The sequence below is a fragment of the Macaca mulatta genome, chromosome X, assembly GCF_049350105.2.
Source record: "Macaca mulatta isolate MMU2019108-1 chromosome X, T2T-MMU8v2.0, whole genome shotgun sequence".
NCBI lineage: Eukaryota > Metazoa > Chordata > Mammalia > Primates > Cercopithecidae > Macaca > Macaca mulatta.
Window position 1 is genome coordinate 53012393 of NC_133426.1, and position 22465 is coordinate 53034857.

The 22465-nt window shown below is 44.3% G+C and overlaps 2 protein-coding genes across 38 annotated transcripts in view; one reads left to right on the forward strand and one right to left on the reverse strand.

Moving 5' to 3' along the window:
- Positions 1 to 8388, forward strand: part of LOC106995211 (uncharacterized) — an 85861-nt gene extending 77473 nt beyond the window's left edge. Inside the window, exons 6-7 of the mRNA XM_077988405.1 lie at positions 6906 to 7114; positions 8132 to 8388. The gene's annotated coding sequence lies outside the window, so the exon portion shown is untranslated. The remainder of the gene's footprint in view (positions 1 to 6905; positions 7115 to 8131) is intronic.
- KDM5C (lysine demethylase 5C) overlaps positions 1 to 22465 on the reverse strand; it is an 80114-nt gene that overhangs the window by 23372 nt on the left and 34277 nt on the right. For 12 of the 37 annotated variants that reach the window (XR_013412931.1, XR_013412928.1, XR_013412917.1 and 9 more), the window contains 2 exons: positions 8839 to 8920; positions 5296 to 5644 (listed from right to left, as the gene is read on the reverse strand). Coding sequence is in view for 12 of the 37 variants with exons in the window: in XM_077989044.1 (XP_077845170.1) it covers positions 5603 to 5644 (42 nt within the window). In the remaining 25 variants the exon portion in view is untranslated. Of the gene's footprint in view, positions 1 to 5295; positions 5657 to 8155; positions 8395 to 8556; positions 8921 to 22122; positions 22274 to 22465 lie in introns of those variants that run through there. The other 25 variants (XM_028842432.2, XM_077989039.1, XM_015127483.3 and 22 more) reach the window with 9 other exon arrangements.

Below are 22465 nucleotides of genomic sequence, written 5' to 3' on the forward strand. Positions count from 1 at the left end.
ATTTCAGGAATGAAATGGAAATTCTGGTAATGGGTGGAAACATAGGTAAATTCTCCTTTTCCATTTACCACCACCTGTCTGAACAGCAATCATTTCTCATTAAGAGTCTAGAATTTGAAGAGATCATGAATAAAAAGTCTTAATCAGAAATTGTGTATAGCTGCTTCCAGCATAAAACCTTATATAAAATGCATATTCACAGAAAGTGCTCAAGTATGTCATGAAAAATATGAAGTTTATTTAAATATTTATACAAATTAAAGATTTACTGTGTTCTCTAACAGTGCATATTTTCTTTTTTGAAATAACTAGATTAAATAAATACAAAGTAACACATTTTTACCAAGCCCCCTTCCCATCCTTCTCATCACCCTCAAACTCCCTCCAAATAGAGTCAGAGAAACAGCCAGAGGGATGTCTCCACTGAGACACAGGGAGGACTTGCACCCAGGCAGTTCAGCAGTTCCTGGGCGGGTGGCCCTCCCCATCTGAGTACCCCTCAATGTGCCTGCTCCTCCTGGGATCCTTTCTGCTCCCTTGGGCCTCTGCTTTTGGTCTGCAATGGTTGGTTATGTAGAGGGATCGGTATTGGGGTTTTCCCAAGCCAGGCTACAGGTTGAGCAGGTAGCCACATAGGCCACATAGCAGGACAGGCCCAGCTGGGGACTCTGATGTCTGCAGTTAGGGGTGGCAGGAAGTAATGGATGCATAGGCGCTGACTCGGCCTGATCTTAAGCCTTAGTCTAGGGGAAAGGTCTGGCTGTTTGCCTGCCTTCCTATTTGGAGCTGATCCCAGGACCAAACAGGATGCCATCGTGCAAGGGCAGGGAGATGAAGGGAGGCCCTCAGAAGAGAATGAGGCCTGAATGCCAGGTAAAGGGCAGGAAGGGGCTCAATCCCAGCAGCACCTCCTGGTGGTAGTTGGGGAAATAAAATGGCCAGAGAGGAGACTGTCCCTGAAGGCATCTCCAGAGCTTGAGTCCCTCCACAGCCAACCTGATCTCCTAAACCCCTTTGAACTAGGTCCCCTTGTCCACTTAACCTGCCTCCTCAAGAAAGATAGGATGGGGCTGGGCACAGTGTGGCTCACGGCTGTAATCCTAGCCCTTTAGGAGGCCGAGGTAGGTGGATCACCTGAGGTCAGGAGTTTGAGACCAGTCTGGCCAACATGGTGAAACCCCGTCTCTACTAAAAATATATAATCAGCTGGGCGTGATGGTGTGCACCTATAATCCCAGCTACTCGGGAGGCTGAGAGAAAAGAATCACTTGAACCCGGGAGGCAGAGGTTGCAGTGAGCCAGGATCGAGCCATTGCACTCCAACCCGGGTGACAAGAGTGAAACTTCATCTCAAAAAAAAAGCCAAACACACAAACAAACAAACATAAAACCACCCTGGGCAACATGGCGAAGCCCTGTCTCTGCAAAAAATACAAAAATTAGCCAGGTATGGTGGTGCACGCCTATAGTCCCAACTACTTGGGAAGCTGTGGCAGGAGGATCACTTGAGCCTGGGAGGCGGAGGTTGTAGTGAGCTAAGATCGCACTATTGCACTCTAACTAGGTGACAGAGTAAGACTCTATCTCAAAAAAAAAAAGAAAAGAAAAGAAGAAAAGAAAAAAACAAGATGTAAATAACTCCCGTAATCCCAGCACTTTGGGAGGCCAACGCAGGAGGATCACTTGAGCCCAGGAGTTCAACATTAGCCTGGGCAACATAGTGAGACCTTGTCTCTACAAAAAAATTTTTTTAATTAGCCGGGTGTGGTGTTACGAGCCCATAGTCCCAGCTACTTGGGAGGCTGAGGTGGGATCACTTGAGCCTGGGAGGTCAAGGCTGCAGTGAGCCGTGATCACGCCACTGCACTCCAGCCTGGGTGACAGAGTGAGACTGTCTCAAAAAAAAAAAAAAAAGATGTAAATAAATGGAGTGAGACACCATATTCACATGCATAAGCTGCTGAACTCAATATTACAAGAATGCCAGTTCTCCCCAAGTTGATCTACAGATTCAATGTGATTCCAATTAAACCCTTATGGGTGGGTTGATTTGTTTTGTTTGTTTCTTTTGGTGGAACTTGACTGATTCTAAAATGTACATATTAATAGAAATGAAAAAGGTTAAGAATAGCCATGACTCCTGAAGAAGAACTATGATGGAGGACTTGATCTCTCAGACGTTAAGGGTTTTTTAAAAAAACAAAGCTGTAGTAACTAAGAGTGTAGTACTAGCAGCCGGGCACTGTGGCTCATGCCTGTAATCCCAGCACTTTAGGAGGCCAAGGCAGGAGGATCACCTGAGGTCAGGAGTTCGAGACCAGCCTGGCAAACATGGCGAAACCCCGTCTCTACTAAAAATACAAAATTAGCTGGGCGTGGTGGCACACACCTGTAATCCCAGCTACTCGGGAGGCTGAGGCAGTAGAATCACTTGAACCTGGGAGGCGGAGATTGCAGTGAGCCGAGAACGCGCCATTGCACTCCAGCCTGGGCAACAAGAGTAAAACTCCATCTCAGGGAAAAAAAAAAAAAAAAAGTGTAGTATTGGCACAAGGATAGAAAAACGAATCTGGCCGGGCGCAGTGGCTCATGCCTGTAATCCCAGCACTTTGGGAGGCCGAGGCGGGTGGATTACCTGAGGTCAGGAACTCAAGACCAGCCTGGCCAACATGGTGAAACTCCGACTCTACTAAAACTACAAAAATTAGCCAGGTGTGATGGCAGGTGCCTGTAATCCCAGCTACTTGGGAGGCTGAGGCAGGAGAATTGCTTGAACCCGGGAAGCAGAGGTTGCCGTGAGCTGAGATTGTGCCACTGCACTCCAGCCTGGGTGACAGAGCGAGACTCCGTCACAAAAAAGAAAAAAGAAAAGAAGGATGAATCCGTGCATATTCGCACACTTGATTTATCAAAAATGTGTCTCTGTAGAGCCATGGGAGCAGGGCAGTCTTTCCAACAAATGGTGCTGGGACAATTGGGTGCCCAGTTAAAAAAACTAAAAATAAATTGGGTATTTACTTCACATTATGTATTTTTTTTTTTTTTTTTTTTTTTTTTGAGACGGAGTCTCGCTCTGTCGCCCAGACTGGAGTGCAGTGGCGCTATCTCGGCTCACTGCAAGCTCCGCCTCCCGGGTTTACGCCATTCTCCTGCCTCAGCCTCCCGAGTAGCTGGGACTACAGGCGCCCGCCACCTCGCCCGGCTAATTTTTTTGTATTTTTAGTAGAGACGGGGTTTCATTGTGTTAGCCAGGATGGTCTCGATCTCCTGACCTCGTGATCCGCCCGTCTCGGCCTCCCAAAGTGCTGGGATTACAGGCTTGAGCCACCGCGCCCGGCCCACATTATGTATTTTTTTAAAATCAAATAATTCCCAGGTAGATTATAGACCTAAGTGTGAAAAGCAAAGAAAGTAACAAAGAAGTATATTCTTGACATTAGAATAGTAAAAGATTTCTTTTTTAAAAAATAGAGATGGGGGGTCTTGCTACATTGCCCAGGCTGGTCTCAAACTCCTGGCCTCAATCCTCCCACCTTGGCTTCCTAAAGTCCTGGGATTACAGGCATGAGCCACCACGCTGGGCCTGGGATGGTAAAAGACTTATTAAACAAAACACCAAAAGTACAAAGCATGAAAGGGAAGGACTGGTAAAATTGACTCCATCAAAAATAATAACTTCTTCACCCAGAGACACCATAAACAGTACAAAGGAAAACCACAAAATGGGAAAATATGTTTGCCTCACTTAAAATCAGATTCCATATCCAGATTGTAAGATGAAGTTCTACAATTCAACAAGAGAAAGATAGATAATCAATAGAAAAATATGCAAAAGAGTCGAACAGTTTTACAAGAGAGTACTTGAATGACCAGTAAAAAATATGAAAAGGTAGGCCTGGTGTGCTGGCTCATGCCTGCAATCCCAGCAACTTGGGAAGCCCAAGTGGGAGGATCAGTTGAGACCAGGAGTTGAAGACCAGCCTGGGCAACATAGTGAGACCATCTCTACAAAAAAAATTTTTTGCCGGGCGCGGTGGCTCAAGCCTGTAATCCCAGCACTTTGGGAGGCCGAGACGGGCGGATCACGAGGTCAGGAGATCGAGACCATCCTGGCTAACACAATGAAACCCCGTCTCCACTAAAAATACAAAAAAAATTAGCCGGGCGTGGTGGCGGCGCCTGTAGTCCCAGCTACTCGGGAGGCTGAGGCAGGAGAATGGCGGGAACCCGGGAAGGCGGAGCTTGCAGTGAGCTGAGATCCGGCCACTGCACTCCAGCCTGGGCGACAGAGCGAGACTCTGCCTCAAAAAAAAAAAAAAAAAAAAAAAAAATTTTTTAATATCCAGGCGTGATGGTGGCATGCCTGTAGTCCCAGCTGCTTAGGAGCCTGAGGCAGGAGGACTACTTGAGCTCAGCCCTGTAGTTCGAGGCTGCAGTGAGCTATGATCGTGGCACTGCACTCTAGCCTGGGCAACAGAGCAAGACCCTGTCTCTAAAAAGAAAAAAATATTAAAAGTGCTCAACTTCATTAATTATCAGGAAAATGCCTATTTTAACCCACATGAGATACCATTTTGCAATTCTCAGCTTGGCAAAAATTTAAAATTGACTGTTCCAAGGGTTGGGAAGTATGTGGAATAATAGGACCTTTCATACTCTGCTGGTTGGGAGTATACATTAGTAAAACTACTTCAGGAAAGTTTGACACTAGCTAGAAAAGTTAAAGATGTGTATACCTTTTGTCCCAATAAGTCATACACCCTACAGAAATGTACGCTTAGGGCCGGGCGCAGTGGCTCACGCCTGTAATCCCAGCACTTTGGGAGGCCAAGGCAGGTGAATCACCTGAGGTCAGGAGTTTGAGACCAGCCTGGTCAACATGGTGAAACCCCATCTCTACTAAAAATACAAAAATTAGCTGGGTGTGGTGGTGCATACCTGTAGTCCCAGCTACTCGGGAGGCTGAGGCAGGAGAATCACTTGAACCTGGGAGACGGAGGTTGCAGTGAGCCGAGATCACACCACTGCGCTCCAACCTGGGTGACAGAGCAAGACTCTGTCTCAAAAAAAAAAAAAAAAAAAAAAAAGTCTGCTTATGTGTACCAGGAAATATGTACAAAAATGTTCTTGCAGCATTGTTTATACAGTTAAAAATCAGAATGTTCCAAATGCCTTTCAAAAGTAGAGTTGATAGATTATGGCAGATTCATACAATGAAATACTGTTGCCAAACACCAGGGGTTCGGCCTAGGTCTGGTTTCTTGCTGCACAGAAAGCCAATCACTGAGATGAATATTGCCAGGGAAGAACAGCTTTAATGCCAGTAATGTCAGCCAGGAGATGGGAGACCAGTCTCAAATCCATCTCTCCAACTGACTAAAGTTAGGGGTTTTTATAGTAGGCAAGGAATGTAAAACAAGAATTAGGGAGAGGTAAGGAAGAGGAGGAGTTGGTCAACAGGCAGCAGGTGGTTGGATGAGGGGTCTGGTGTCTCACCGTAACCATATGCAGGAAAACAGAAATTCGGGAGGTATAAAGAAGAGGAGGTTGTCAACAGGCAGCAGGTGTGTCTCATTGTCTAGATGTGGTGATATGGGAGGTTTCAGATCCTCGATTCTCTCTGGGAGGCCTGATGATTGGTTTCCTGAGAAAGGAACTCAGATAAAAACAAATATAAGTTTCTCAATTTTCGGTTTAGTGTGAAAACTGGGTTGATTTCAATACTATACAGGCAAGAAGATAAAGCACAGCTATATGTTAAAACATGGATCAATCTTAAAAGCATAATGTTGAATGAAAGAAACCAAACACAAAAGAATACATACTGTTATGACTCTATGATGTTAATAAAAACAGGCAAAACTAAACTACACAAATAGGAAGTCATGCTTAAGTGGTAAAATGTTAAAGAAAAGTAAGGAAGTGGTGACCATAAAAGTCAATGTTTGGATCCTGAATCAATCTAACTATTAAAAGATACATTTTGGTCGGGTGTGGTGGCTCACACCTGTAATCCCAGCACTTTGGGAAGCAAAGATGGAAGGATCACTTGAGGCTGGAAGTTGGAGACCAGACTGGACAACATAGCAAGACTCTATCTCTTACAAAAAAATTCAAATTAGGTGCACTTGGTTTCTCAAGTCACCCACTTGGCCCTCTTCCAAGGTGTACTTTCCTTCTTTTCTTTCCTTTCCTTACTGTTCTAAAGCTTTTAAATAAATTTTCACTCCTGCTCTGAAAAAAATAAAAATTAACCAGGTATGGTGGTGTATGCCTGTAGGCCCAGCTACTCAGGAGGCTGAAGCTGAAGGATCAGTGGAGCCCAGAAGTTTGAGGTTACAGTGAGCTATGATTGTGCTGCACTCCAGCCTGGGTGACAGAACAAGACCCTGCATTTAAAAAAAAGTTTTATTTGTAAATAATTTTTCAAAATATGTTTTTAGTTAAATTGGGAACATTTGAATATAGTGACGTTCATTTGACTATGATGACAGTAAGGAAGGATTGTGAATTGTGTTAGATGTACTAATGATTTTGTAATTACATAAGGAAATGTCTTCGTATCATGTTTCACAATTTTAAAAGGCAAATAAAACAGGAAACAATTTTTGCATGAATGCCCTCTAATTGTAACAGGAATGATCTTTCAGGTAAATAACGTCCTTGCATCTGTGAAACTTCTATCTATAGACACTAAGAAACAACAGATTCCTGTTTGGAGCAATAATCAGTTATTATGTCATTTGGCTTAAACTGACTCAGCTTAATGTTTAATAAGTAAATTGTTAAATGTTTGAGAAGGAAACAGATGTACTTGTACACATCTTTCTGGTCTGTTCTAATGTACTCTTTGCTTTAGCTCGGATCAAAATGTTTGAAGAAAAACAACCTTTTTTTTTTTCAAGGTTTCACTCTGTCACCAAGGCTGGAGTGCAATGGCGTGATCACGGCTCACTGCAGCCTCCACCTCCCGAGCTCAAGCAATCCTCCCACCTCAGCCTCCAGAGTAGCTGGGACTATAGGTGCATGCTACTATGCTCAGCCAATATTTTATTTTTTGTTGACCCAGGGTCTCACTATGTTGCCCAGGCTGGTCTTGAACTCCCAAACTCAAGCGATCCTCCTGCCTCAGCCTCCCAAAGTGTTGGAATTATACACCTAAGCCACCATGCCTGGCCAGAAAAAAACTTTATTCTTGCTATTTCAGTGCATTTTTTAAATGCCTGAAATGTGTTCAATATGTTCTGTATCTTAGAACCTCTGCAACTCAATGTTTCCTGCTTTCAAAGCAAAGTATGGAGAACATTTGCTTGTATTGGACATGAGGGTATATGTGTATATATGGGTGTTTTAAAGTATACACATGACTGGCCTTTTCATTCTTTGTCTCTATGTGATGCTGTATTTGAGAAGCTATACTTTGTTTTAGTCTAATAGGTAGTATCTTTTGACCATTTATGAACAACAATAAATACATATTGCTGACATAATTAAGAAAAAACTCTTTAGAGGCAAGATCATGGTTGTAAACTTTTAGTTCAAGGCATGGTCAGACACTGGAGAGCTTCTTTCACTGCCCTCAAAAAAGAAATCTCCTTTACACCCTTCAAAAAATTAACTCAAAATGGATCGTACACCTAAATGTAAAATGCAAAACTGTAAAACCCCTAGAAGATAACATAGGAGAACATGTTAGTGCCCTTGGGTATGGCAGTAAGTTTTTAGGTACAACACCAAAGGCATGATCCATGAAAGAAATGATTGATAAACTGGACTTCATTCAGATTAAAAACTTCTGCTCTGCAAAAGACACTGTCCAGGCGCAATGGCTCACGCCTGTAATCCCAACACTTTGGGTGGCCGAGGTGAGTGGATCACCTGAGGTCAGGAGTTTGAGACCAGCCTGGCCAACATGGTGAAACCCCGTCTCTACTAAAAACACAAAAATTAAACCCGGGTGTGGTGGCGCACACCTGTAATCCCAACACTGTGGGTGGCCGAAGCGGGTGGGTGACGTGAGGTCAGGAATTCAAGACCAGCCTGGCCAACACGGTGAAACCTCGTCTCTACCAAAAACACAAAAATTAGCCAGGCATGGTGGCAGGTGCCTATAGTCCCATCTACTCAGGAGGCTGAGGCAGGAGAATCGCTTGAATCCGGGAGGCGGAGGTTGCAGTGAGCAAAGATCGTGCCATTGCACTCCAGCCTGGGTGACATGAGCAAAACTCATCTCAAAAGAAAAATTCAAAATTAGCTGGGCATGGTGGCAAGCGCCTAATCTCAGCTACTTGGGAAGCTGAGGCAGGAGAATGGCTTGAACCCTGGAGGCAGAGGTTACAGTGAGCCAAGATTGTGCCATTGCACTCCAGCCTAGGTGACAGAGCGAGACTCCCTCTCCAAAAAAAAACAAAAACAAAAACAAAAAAAAAACAAGACACTGTCAAGAGAATGAGAAAACAAACTATAGATTGGTATAAAGTATTTGCAAAAGACATATCTGATTCTTTATCTAAGACACATAAATAACTCTTAAAACTCAACAATAAGAAAAGGAACATCCCGATTTTAAAACAGGCAAAAGAAGCCTGGCACGGTGGCACATGCATGTAGTCCCAGCTACTTGGGAGGCTGAGGCAGGAGGATCATTTGACTGAGGAGATGGAGATGAGCCTGGGCAACACAGCAATACCCCACCTCAGAAAAAGAAAAAGGGCAAAAGACCTGAACAGGCACCTCACCAAAAAAGATATACAGATGGCAAATAAGCATGTTAAAAGATGCTCCACATCATATGTCATTAGGGTTTGCAAATTAATACAGGGAGATACCACCACATACCTCTTAGTATGGCCAAAATCCAGGACACCGACAATACCAAATGCTGATGAGGATGTGGAGCAACAGGAACTCTCATTCATTGCTGGTGGGAATGCAAAACGGTTCAGCCACTTTGGAAGACAGTTTGGCAGGTTCTTACAAAACTAAACATATTCTTACCTTACCATTCAGCAATCACACTCTTTTATATTTGAAAAGTGATTTGAAAACCTACAACTACGGCCGGGCGTGGTGGCTCAAGCCTGTAATCCCAGCACTTTGGGAGGCCGAGACGGATGGATCACGAGGTCAGGAGACCATCCTGGCTAACACGGTGAAACCCCATCTCTACTAAAAAATACAAAAAACTAGCCGGGCGAAGTGGCGGGCGCCTGTGGTCCCAGCTACTCGGGAGGCTGAGGCAGGAGAATGGCGTAAACCCGGGAGGCGGAGCTTGCAGTGAGCTGAGATCTGGCCACTGCACTCCAGCCTGGGCGACAGAGCCAGACTCAGTCTCAAAAAAAAAAAAAAAAAAAGAAAACTTACAACTACATAAAAACCTGCAATGGATATTTATAGCCGATTTATTCACAACTGCGCAAACTTGGAAGAAACCAAGATGCCCTTCAGTAAGTAAATGGATAAACTGTGGTACATCCAGACAACAGAATGTTATTCAGCAATAAAGATAAATAAGCTATCAAGCCACCAAGAGACATGGAAGAATCTTAAATGCATATTAATACATGAAAGAAGGCAATCTGAAAAGGCCATATACTATATGATTCCTAAATAATAACATTCTGGAATAGGTAAAACTATGGAGACAGTAAAAAAAAAATCAGAAGTTGCTAGGAGTTATGGGAGGGAAGTATGAATAGGTGGAACACAGAGGATTTTCAGGGCAATGAAACTACTCTGTATGATACTATAATGGTGCATACATATAATTATACATTTTTCAAAACCCAGAGAGTGTACAACACCAAGAGTGAACCTTAATGTAAGCTATGTACTTGACTAATTATGTGCCAATGTATTGACTATAACGAATGTACCACTCTGCTGGGGATGTTGATAGTGGGGGAAGCTGTGTCTGTGTAGGAGCAGTGGGTATATGGGATACATACTTTCCACTCAGTTTTGCTGTGGACCTAAAACTGCTCAAAGAAACAGAGTCTCACTCTGTCACCCAGGCTTAAGGGCAGTAGCATGATTTCGGCTCACTGCAACCTCTGCCTCCCAGGTTCAAGCGATTCTCTTGCCTCAGCCACCCGAGTAGCTGGGATTACAGGTGCCCACCACCACATCTGGCTAATTTTTATATTTTTAGTAGAGGAGGGGTTTCACCATGTGGGCCAGGCTGGTGTTGAACTCCTGGCCTCAAGTGATCCACCCTCCTTGGCCTTCCAAAGTGCTGGTGCTGGGATTAGAGGTGTGAGCCACCGTGCCCAGCACATATATATATATATATATATATATATATATATATATATATATATATATTTTAAAGTAATCTTTTTATCTCTTCCAGGTGCAGGACTGATGCAGCCTGAAATCAGACATAAAACCAAATCCTGCAGGTTGCTGAATTACAATGCAGGTTGAATTCATAAGATCTCCAGGTCTCATATGCAAAAACATGGCCACTGATTAGGGAAAAATGGGACCTTGAGAATAGGACTAGGAACATCAGGATTGATTTGGATAGATCTGAGCACCCTAAACCCCAACCCTCACTGAGTCTCCCTTGGCAGCAGAAGCAGCCCTTCTTCCCCAGTCTATGGGGCTGGTCCTGCCTGACTTGGGGACCCTCTCACTGTTAGGCTAATCTTTTCAATATCCACCCGTATCATCTCTCGTTGCCTCCAGACCCATTACTGAATTCAGATTCCTGTACGTCCCAGGAAGTAAAGTCAAACCTATGAGGAGAAAGCACACACACACACACAAATGATAAGATGTAGCTAGTTTATACTGGCAGAAACCTCCATAATATGGGTGACAGAGTGAGACCATGTCTCAAAAAAAAAAAAAGAAAAAAAGAAACCTCCATAATATGTGAGAATTGATTCTATGGATGATAGATCAGGGAAAAAGAAGTGTAATTTATGATAGGGCCAAAGTTTTTTGTTTTGTTTTGTTTTTGTTTTTTTGAGACGGAGTCTCACTCTGTCTTTGAGGCTGGAGTGCAGTGGCGTGATCTCAGCTCATTGCAAGCTCCACCTCCCGGGTTCACGCCATTCTTCTGCCTCAGCCTCCCGAGTAGCTGGGACTACAGGCACCCGCCACCACGCCTGGCTAATTTTTTGTATTTTTAGTAGAGACAGGGTTTCACTGTGTTAGCCAGGATGATCTTGATCTCCTGACCTCGTGATTCGCCCGCCTCGGCCTCCCAAAGTGCTGAGATTACAGATGTGAGCCACCTTTTTTTTTTTTTTGATACGGAGTTTTACTCTTGTTTCCCAGGCTGGAGTGCAATGGCTTGATCTTGGCTCACCGCAACCTCCGCCTCCTGGTTTCAAATGATTCTCCTGCCTCAGCCTCCTGAGTAGCTGGGATTACAGGCATCCGCCACCAGGCCGGGCTAATTTTGTATTTTTAGTAGAGATGGGTTTCTCCATGTTGGTCAGGCTGGTCTTGAACTCCCGACCTCAGGTGATCCACCCACCTTAGCCTCCCAAAGTGCTGGGATTACAGGTGTGAGCCACCGCGCTGGCTGGGCCAAACTTTTTTATTGTGGTAAACTATATATAACATAAAAATTTCTGGAAGGGCGTGGTGGCTCATGCCTGTAATCCCAGCACTTTGGGAGGCCGAGGCGGGCAGATCACCTGAGGTCAGGAGTTCGACACCAGCCTGGCCAACATGGTGAAAGCCCATCTCTACTAAAAATACAAAAATTAGCCAGGCATGGTGGTGGGCACCTGTAATCCCAGCTACTCGGGAGGCTGTGAGGCAAGAGAATTGCTTGGACCCAGGAGATGGAGGCTGCAGTGAGCCGAGATCTCAGCACTGCACTTCAGTCTGGGCGATAGAGTTGAGACTCCACCTCAAAAAAACAAAACAAAACAAAAATCCATTTTAACCATTTTTGAGTGTACAATTAGATGGCATTAATTACATTCACAATGTTCGGTAACCATCACCACTACAGTATCTAGTTCCAAAACTTTTTCATCACCCCAAACAGAAACTCTATACCCATTAAGCAATCATTTCCCTATTACCTGCAGCCTCTGGTAATCTCTAACCTACTTTCTGTCTCTATGAATTTGCCTAGTCTAGATAATTTCATTTAAGTGGAGTCATACAATATTTGTCCTTTCGTGTCTGGATTATTTCACTTAGAATAATATTTTCTTTGAGACAGGGTCTCACTCTGTCATCCAGGCTGGGGTGCCGTGAGCAATCACGGCTCACTGCAGCCTCGACCTCCCCAGCTGGGCTCAGGTGATCCTCCCACCTCAGCCTCCTGAGTAGGTGGGACTACAGGAGTGAGCCACCACACCCAGCTAGAATAATGTTTTCAAGGTTCATCCATGTTGTAGCATGTGTCCAACCTTTATTCTTTTTGTGGCTGAATAATATTCCAGTATTTGTATATACTGCATTTTGTTTATACAGTTATCTGTTGATGGGTACTTGGGGTTTATTTACCTTTTGGTTATTGTGAATAATGATGCAAAGAATGCTGGTTCAGAAATATGTTTTGACTCCTTGTTTTCAGTTCGTTTGGATATATTCTTAGGAGTGGAATTGCTGGGTCATATGATAATTCTCTGTACCAGGACTCCAATTTCTCCCCATCTTCTCCAATACTTATTATTTTATTATTATTATTATTATTATAGCCATACTAGTGGGTATGAAGTGGTAACTGATCTAATGATGTTGAGCATCTTTTCATGTGCTCTTGGCCATTTTTATATCTTGGGAGAAATATCTATTCAAGTCCTTTGCCCATTTTTTTTTCTTCCTAATCACAAAGACATGATCCTTGTTTTTTTTTGTTTTTTTTGTTTTTTGGTTTCTTTTGAGACAGTCTTGCTCTGTTGCCCAGCCTGGAGTGCAGTGGCATGATCATGGCTCACTGTAGCTGCCACCTCCCAGGTTCAAGTGATTCTCCTGCCTCAGCCTCCCAAGTAGCTGGGATTACAGGCACATGCCACCACGCCCAGCTAATTTTTGTATTTTTAGTAGAGATGGGTTTCACCATGTTGGCCAGGCTGGCCTTGAACTCCTGACCTCTGGTGATCTGCCCACCTCTACCTCCCAAAGTGCTGGGATTACAGGCGTGAGCCACTGCGCCTGGCCTCCTTTGCCCATTTTTAAATTGAATTGCTTGTCTTTTTGTTGTTGAGTTGTAGGAGTTATTTGTATATTCTGGATAGCAAATCCTTATCAGATATATGATTGCAAATATGTTATCTTATTCTGTAGGCTGTCTTTTCACTTTCTTGATGTCCTTTGATGCACAAAATTTTTAATTCTGATGAAGTCCGATTTATCTGTTTTTTCTGTTGTTGCTCATGCTTGTGGTGACTGTTGCTACATCCAAGGTCATGAACATTAACTCCTATGTTTTCTTCCAGTTTTATGGTTTTAGGACTTAAATTTAGGTCATTAATCCATTTTGAGTTAATGGTATATGGTGTGAAGTAGGCATCCAACTTCATACTTTTGCATGTGAAAATCCAGTTGTCCCAGCACCATTTGTTGAAGAGACCAATCTCTCCCCCCATTGAATGGACTTGGCAGTCTTGTAAAAAATCAATTGGTGGCTGGGCACAGTGGCTCACACTGTGCAAGACTTGGAAGACTTAATACTGATAAGATGTTAATACTAGCCAAAGTGATCTACAGATTAAACACAGTCCTTATGAAAATTCCAACAGCCTTTTTGCAGAAATGAAAAAGCTAACCGGGTGTGGTGGCTCACGCCTGTAATCCCAACACTTTGGGAGGCTGAGGTGGGAGGACTGCTTGAGCCCAGGAGTTTGAGGCCAGTCTGGGCAAGAGTGAGACCCTGTCTCTACAAAAAAAAAAAAAAAAAGTAGCTGAGTGTAGTGGCACATGCCTTTTAAATCCCACCTACTTGGGATGCTGAGGTAGGAGGATCACTTGAGCCCAGGAGTTTGAGGCTGCAGTGAGCTTCAAACTGCAGTGAGCCAAGATTACACCACTGCACTCCAGCCTGGGCAACACAGCAAGACTGTGTCTTTAAAAAAAAAAAAAAAAAAAAAAAAAAAAAAAAAAATTGGCCGTTTGACTTTGTTCTTTTTTTTCTAAGACTGTTTTGGCTATTCACGGCCCCTTGTAATTCCGTATGAATTTGAGGATCAGCTTTTTCATTTCTTTTTTTTTTTTTCTTGAGACGGAGTCTCGCTCTGTCACCCAGGCTGGAGTGCAGTGGCGTGATCTCAGCTCACTGCAACCTCTGCCGCCCAGGATCAAGTAATTCTCCTGCCTCAGCCTCCCGAGTAGCTGGGATTACAGGCACAGATTACCATGCCCGGATAATTTTTTTAAATGATTTTTAGTAGATATGGGGTTCCACCATGTTGGCCAGGCTGGCCTCAAACTCCTGACCTTGTGGTCTGCCCTCCTCAGCCTCCCAAAGTGCTGGGATTACAGGCATGAGATACCACACCTGGCTAGCTTTTTCATTTCTGCAAAAAGCCTGTTGGAATTTTCATAAGGACTGTGTTGAATCTGTAGATCACTTTGGCTAATATTAACATCTTACCAGTATTGTCTTCCAGTCTATGAACATGAGATGCCTTCCCATTTCTTTGGATCTTTAATTCCTTTCACCAATGTTTCATGGTTTTTAATGTACAAGTCTTTCTCTTCCTTGATTAAATTTATTCCTAGATATTTTATTCTTTTAGATGCTATTGTAAATTGAATTGTTTTCTTAACTTCATTTTGAATTGCTCATTGCTAGTGTTTAAAAGCACAACTACTTTTTATGTGTTGATCTTGCACCTTGCAACTTTGCTGAATTTATTAGCTCTATGCCTTTTTGATTTTTTTTTAAGAGAGACGAGGTCTCATTTTATCACCTAGGCTGGAGTGCAGGGGCACGATCAAAGCTCACTACAGCCTCAAACTCCTGGACTCAAGGGAGCCTCCCACCTAAGCCTCCCTTGTAGCTGGGAGTACAGGCACACATCACCATGCCCAGCTAATTTTTAAAATTTTTTTGTAGAGATGGGGTCTTGCTATGTTGCCTAAGCTGGTCTCGAACTCCTGGCTTCAAGCAGTCCTCCCACCTCAGCCTCCCAAAGTGCTGGGATTGTAAGTGTTGGCTACCACACCCAGCCTGAAATGCCTTTTCTGCATCAAATGAGATGACCATGTGTTTCTTTTCCTTTGTTCTATTAATGTGATGTTATTACATTGATTGATTTTCTTATGTTGAACCATTCCTGCATTCCTAAGATAAATCCCACTTGGCCAAGACGTATCCTACTTTTAATATGCTGTTGGATTTAGTTTGCTAGTATTTTGTTGGGGATTTTGCATCTATATTCATAAAGGATATTTGTCTGTAATTTTATTTTCTCGTGATGTCTTTATCTGGTTTGGGTAGGGCCAAACTTTTCAGTATGGGTACACTCATCAGCAATCTTGGATGTACTTTGTTAGTTGAAGCAGCTGGGAGTATTTCTAAGAGTTGTTCCATTGATTGTCCAAAACCTCTACTCAATAGTAGCTTGTGTTAAATGAGGTTAAGATGCCAGAAATTCCATGGTACAGTGTAGGCAGGGGAATCCATTGTTTAGGGCAATAAGAATGTTGGAATCGATTAGTCATGTGTAACACAGTCAACTCACCCTTTTGACTATGTGGACATTGACATTCCTTTCACAGAACTTTGAGAAATACACTGTGGTAGGGACTACCTAAGTGGTCATTAAACTTGTTTCCTCTTCCTCCTAGGGACAGATTTAGACTACATTTGTCAGTGTCCCTTACAATTGGGTATGCCCATTATCTGAGTTCTAGCTAATGGAATATGAGAAGTGATGTGTGCTACATCCGCCTCATAGTAACCTCCCACATGGTCTTTTCCTCTTCTGGCTATTTAGGATGGAGATGACAATAAATACAATGATGACCATGTTTTGAAGACGGCAGACCTTCTAGACAGAAAGTGCCTAGGCCTCTGAATCATCACTTAGAAGAGGGAAACTCAATTATTAACACCTGTTTTGGAATACTACAGAAGCAAGAAGTAAACTTGTCTTAAATCCCAGAAAATTTTTTTCTGTCTCAGGAGCTAGATTTACCTTAACTAGTATATGAATGAGTACCAGTATTATAAAGCATTGAAATGATTTATTTCTGCAGATGAGGGTCATGGTGAGAAATCATGAATGGGCTCCCTGATTTCAATGGAGGTGATAGGTTCATCTCCAAAGAGAAGTTGGGTCTCATTCTTATAATGGATAGCAGAGTCATAGCAATAATCAGGTTTGACCTTTGGAGGTTTGTAACAGTCGATAATTAAGGATAGTTTCCCTAGGACCAAAATAGGTAGCCTGATAAAGTCCTAGTTGTTATATAACCCCAATAATCTTCTACTCTGGAAAATGGAGGCCTGATCTTGTCCTCAAAAATGTGGCATCCCAGCCTCTTCCCCAGTTCATAGACCAGAGCCCCTTGAATGAAGGGGAGGGTCCATCTGAAGAAGGACCTTGCTACACTTTTCACAAGTGTGTATGGCAAAATCTCCCTCCTTGCTTTCCTCACAGATACCTGCAGCCACAGTCACTGTACACTGGGGACAGGGAAATATCCAGGCCTTTTGAAATAGACTGGATATTGGTTCTGAATTAATGTTAATCTCTGGTGATCCAGATTGCCGCTGAGGCCCATCAGTCAGAGTGGGATGGGGTTATACATGAAGTTTTGATCTGAGTCTTTCTTACACTGGGCCCAGAAGAAATCCTGTGGTGATTTCTCCAGTTCTTGGATATACTATTAGAATCTACACAGTATAGATGGCATAAAGGGGAGGAGAACTACAGCTGAAGAGCAAGTTAAAGACTCAAGAAATGGGGGATAAAATTGGAGGTGGCAATATCGTGGTAACAGAAGTCCCAGGAGCAGAGAAAAATAAAAATGGAAAAGTGGATCTATTTTGTGAATTAATGGCTGAGCATAGGACTCCAAGTGACCCAGGCAAGCTGAGCTCCCCATGGTGAGTTGTGTGTTAACTGTCTCATCAAGCCATGAAGTTATCTATGTGCAGTAGCACTCCACCAAATAGAATATAGAGTTATACAAGCAGGCCTAGAAGATGAATAAGCTGCCTGAGCAAGTGAGTCATACTCCAATCTGCTGTACTGCCATCCCTCTCTCACCCACACCTGAAGCCTCATGGGGAATTCCCTGTGACCAGGTGACTAAGGGATACAATATTCTATTCCAGCTTGGTTTATACATGGTCCTGCACGATATGCTGGCCCTGCTGAAGTAGCTAGCTGTAGCGTTACAGCCCTACTTAGGGTTGATCCTGGACAGTGAGAAGGGAAATTCTCCCAGTAGAACAACTGCCAGGTCACATAGCTGGTCAGAGGTATAGATAGGTTTCCACTGTTTCATGAGTAATTGTTAATGATTCGGCTAAATAGTGAAGGACTTGGAAATAACAGGACTGAAATATTATTGACAAGGTCTGAGGAAGAGCATATGGCTGTCTCTCTTGGAATGGGGAGAGATATTCATGTCCCACATAAATGAGCACCAGAGAGAGCCCACTGCAGAAAAGGAGCTCAATCAAGTAGACAGGTAGGTGTCCTGTTCTGTGATGTCAGTCAGCCTCTTATCTGTCACCCTTTTCTTTGCCCAATGGATTCCTGAACAAAATGGCCATAGTGGCAGGCATGGAGGTTATGCACGGGCTCCAAAATATGGACCTCCACCAAGACCAATCTGGCTATAAGCCACTGCTGAGTGCCCAACCTGCCAACAGAACAGTAACCCAAGCCCCCCTATGGAACTATTTCTTGGTGGCAGCTGGTTACAGACAGGACAAAATGAAAAAACCCACTGGACTCCCAAAATTCTACTGGCAGGAAGCAAACTGGGGAAACTGTTCAGCTGCAAACGTGCTGCCTTTCATGAAAAAGGAAGGCACGGAGGGTAAAACCAAGAGGTCAGAGGGCAGAGCCTTAGAATATTATTCCCAGGCCTTGACATCTAATCAAGAAACTTCCATTTTCCCAGCTGGATTTCAGAATTGCTTTAGACCAGTAACTCCTTTATGTCTCCCATTTCCCCTCTTTTTGAACTAGAATGTCTGTAGTAGTCGTTCTATGGCTATTCCACCATTGTACGTTGGGTGTGCTGGGGACAGATAACTTGCCTCTTAAGTCTCATAAATCAGCTGGGCACGGTGGCTCATGCCTGTAATCCCAGCACTTTGGGAGGCCAAGGTGGAAGGATTGAGCCCAGGAGTTTGAGAACAGCCTGGACAATATAGTAAGATCTCGTCTCTATAACAACATAAAAATAAAAAATAATTTAAAAAAAAAATTTTTTTTTTGAGATGGAGTCTCCCTCTGTAGCCCAGGCTGGAGTGCAGTGGCATGATCTTGGCTCACTGTCAGCTCCGTCTCCTGGGTTCAAGTGATTCTCCTGCTTCAGCCTCCAGATGCCTGCCACCACACCCGGCTTATTTTTTGTATTTTTAGTATAGACGGGGTTTCACCATGTTGGCCAGGATGGTCTCGATCTCCTGACCTCGTGATTCGCCCGCCTCAGCCTCCCAAAGTGCTGGGATTACAGGCGTGAGCCACCATGCCCGGCCAAAAAATAATTTTTTACAAAAAAAAAAAAAAATTGTCTCACAAATCTAAAGATGGAGACAAATAGTAGTTAAGAAGCCATACTCAAAGAGCCTCTTTCATATATGGGCCTGATTTAGATGTTCTGGATTTTGGGGCAATGCTGTGATTGGATGAGACTTTTAGAGACTCTGGGAAGTGGTAAATGTATTTTGCATGTGGAAGTAACATGAATCACCAGGACCAATGGAAAAACTATAGTAGTCAGTCTCCAAGATGACCCCCAATGACCCCCCCTCCCCCACCTCCTGGTATTCACACCTTTGTGTAATCCCCTCCCATTGAGTGTGGCCTGGACCTAGTAACTGACCTACTTTTTTGTTTTTGTTCTTGTTCCCCCGCCTCCCCCAGAGTTTTCACTTGTTGCCCAGGCTGGAGTGCAATGGCACGATCTCGGGTCACCACAACCTCTGCCTCCGGGGTTCATGCAATTCTCCTGCCTCAGCCTCCTGAGTAGCTAGAATTACAGGCATGCGCGACAACACCCAGCTAATTTTGTATTTTTAGTAGAGATGGGGTTTCTCCATGTTGGTCAGGTTGGTCTGGAACTCCCGACCTCAGGTGATCCGCCCGTCTCGGCCTCCCAAAGTGCTGGGATTACAGGTGTGAGCCACCGTGCCCGGCAGTAACTGACTTACTTCTAACGAATAGAATATTGCAAAAGTGATGGGATGTCACATCTGAGATTAGGTTATAAAGACTATGAGTTCTGTCTGGCATGTGGGCACTCTCCTTCTATCTCTAGCTCATCTTACTTGATTGCTGTGATGAAGCAAGCTGCCATATTGTGAGCCACCCTATGATAAGGTGCACGTGGCAAGGAACCTGAGAGTGACCCCCAGCCAACAGCCAGCAAGACTGAATATGCCAACAGCCACATGAGTCAGCGTGAAAGCAGATCCTTCCCCAGCCAAGCCTTGAGATGACTGTAGCCCCAACTCACACTCTGCTGGCTGTGAGACCCTGAAATAGAAACTCAGCTAAGTTGTGCCCAGATTCCTAACCACAGGACTGTGAAATAAAATGTTGTTTTAAGCCACTGTTTTTGAGGTAATTTGTTATGTAGCAAACATATAACCAATAGAGATAAGCGTGGAGGTTATGCACCTTGGCAATATGAACTTCTAACCTACCAAGGCCACTGTGGCCCTAGCACTGCTGAATTCCCAACCTACCAACAGCAGAGATCAACACTGAGCTCCCACTGTGAACTATTTCCTGATGGCAGGCTGATTACTTTGGACCCCTTCTGTCTAGCACAGGCCTTAGGGTCACAGAGATTTGGTGAAAATCCCAGCTCTGCCAGGCTGATACGCCTAGGTGAGGCCTGTTTTCCTAGGGGTCTGTTTCCTGTGTCTGCTGGGGACTTTGTGAAATATCTCAAATGGAGCTGAGCACCCAGGTGGAGGTTCACAAGGGGCTGTTCCCCTCCCTTTCATGTGAGTGCCCCAGGGGCAAGAACCCTGTTCCTCTGCTTCCTAACTCCTCTTCTCCCATCACAATTTCAGGTCTTCTGGGAAGCATGGCTAGTTAGCATCTGCCCCTTCAAGGACCCACTGACCATGTACCTCAGACCCCGGGCGCCACTCCCAAGGGGTGGTATCCTGTACCACTGGACTCTGCAACGGAAAGGAAACAGAGTTCATATGCACAGTGTGAGGCTCCAACTGATGCTCCTACCTCCTTCTTTCTAAAACTAGACTGCGGGCCCTTGGCCTGGAAGTGGAAGCAGACTGAGGCCTAGGCCTTGCCTTCCCTCCAGAAGCTCCAGAGCTTGGGGGTGGGAGGAGAGACAGACCTATTAATCTTAGTGTTTCAGACACCATGTAAGGCACAGGTGGAGGCACTAAGGAGAAGGGGAAGAAGGGTTCAGTTGGGCCTGAAGGAAGAGTTTGGATAAAGTCCTTAATAGAAGTGATGTCTCTTCCCATCCCCTTGTCACCTGCAGATTCAGGAGCCATCCTGAGGGATGTGGCAACATTTGGGAGGACTCGGCAGCTAGGTGATATCTCTAATAGAAAATGACTTTGAGGTGAGAAGATACCCACTGCTTCCCTGACCTCCTTCTCCCCAGCTCCTTATCTGAGGTGAAGGGGATCCCCTGAGCCAGTCCCCCTCCCTTTCTAGGGGAGTGTCTGGGAAAGAGGGCAGATTTGGAACCAGAGAAAGCTCTCTGGAAGGGGTTAGATTTGATCTGGGTCTTGCAGGATGATGGCTAGGGCCTCTCCTGCAGAGTTCATGGAATGCGTGTCTGCTGTGAAGGAGACAGTGTGTGAGGGATGCGACAGGGATGTGCCAACATGGTAAAGGTGGTCTGAAAACTGGTGAAGGATGGGCCTATACCTGGGAGGCCCCCAGCCAAGCTGTTCTCTAACCTGGGAGTTGCTTCAGGTTGTAGGCACCATCTCTTCCTCTCCTGTCTGGCCACTTCCTGTGGCTGACTGCCTTGGGAGTGGTAAAGTGCTGAGGCTGAGCCCTTTCCTGCCCATCCCAGCTCTCACACTCACCTCTCCTGTCAGCTCCTCCAACCCCCTTTTCATGATCAATTCCAGCCAAAAGGTCAGCCTTTTCCCCTGGACTGAGACCTGGAGTCAAACTGGACCCGACAGGGTTGTCCACGGACTCCCGTCTCTCTCCTTACTTATATAGCCTAGGGTCCCAACTGGGAGACTAGATGAAAGCAGGGCTGAGCCAGACCCTCCCACCAATCAAAGCTGCCAGAAGAGGGCGGGCTTTCTTATTTACCACTAGGTTCCTATCAACTGCAAATATTGGGAAGGGGGAATGAAACCCATGAACGTTCAAATGAGAAAGCAAAATAAGAGTGGCAGTGTGCTAAGCTCCTGGGCTAGGAATCAGGACCCAGCCTTTAGCCTTCAGCCTCCTCACAGCCCCTTGAGAGGAGGGAAAGCCCTTGAGGCAGGCATGATGGGAAGCTGACTGGCTTAGCAGGGCTTCCATGCTCTTGCTTCCTCCTTTGTATCCTCATATCATGGGGCAGACTCCAAACACACAACACTCAAGACCACAAAGAATGGTTCTTAGCCTTTGGAGGGTCAAGGATCCCTTTATAAATCTGATACAAGCTGGTTAGTCTTCTTGTCAGAAAAACACATGCATGCAAACACCCACAAAAACATGTAAACAATCTGTTGATGGTCCCTGATTTAGTCCAGCACCCTCATCTTAAAGACTTTGGGACTCAGAAGGGAGATCTTTCCAACCACTATGGGACCATTAATGGGCTTGAAACCACTATGTTAAGTGAAAGAAGCTAGACACAAAGGATCACATATTATACGATTCCATTTATGTAAAATGTCCCGAATAGGCAAATGGGATGAGGGGTAAAGGATGCCTAAGGGATATGGAGTTTCTTTCTGCAGTGATGAAAATGTTCTAAATTTTTTTTTTTTTTTGGCAATGATGGCTGCACAACTCTGAATATACTAAAAGCTATTTAATTGTATACTTTTAAGTGGGTGAACTGTATGGTATGTACATTGTATCTCAATAAGCTGTCTTTAAAAAGTGAACTCAGGGGTTGCAAATGACCACACATCTGAGCTTTAGTCCCCATTCATCAGGGGCATAACCTGTGGAGAAAAATCAGGGAATTATGCAGTATATGGGTTAGACAGGAAAACATTCTAGAAAGAACGAGATTCTATGTATAATCTTAAGGGCAATAAAGCATCATGGAAGGTTTTAAGCAGTATATAATCAGATCTACACTTTAGAAATCCCCCAAATCACTGAATTGTACATTTCAAACAAGTGAATTTTAT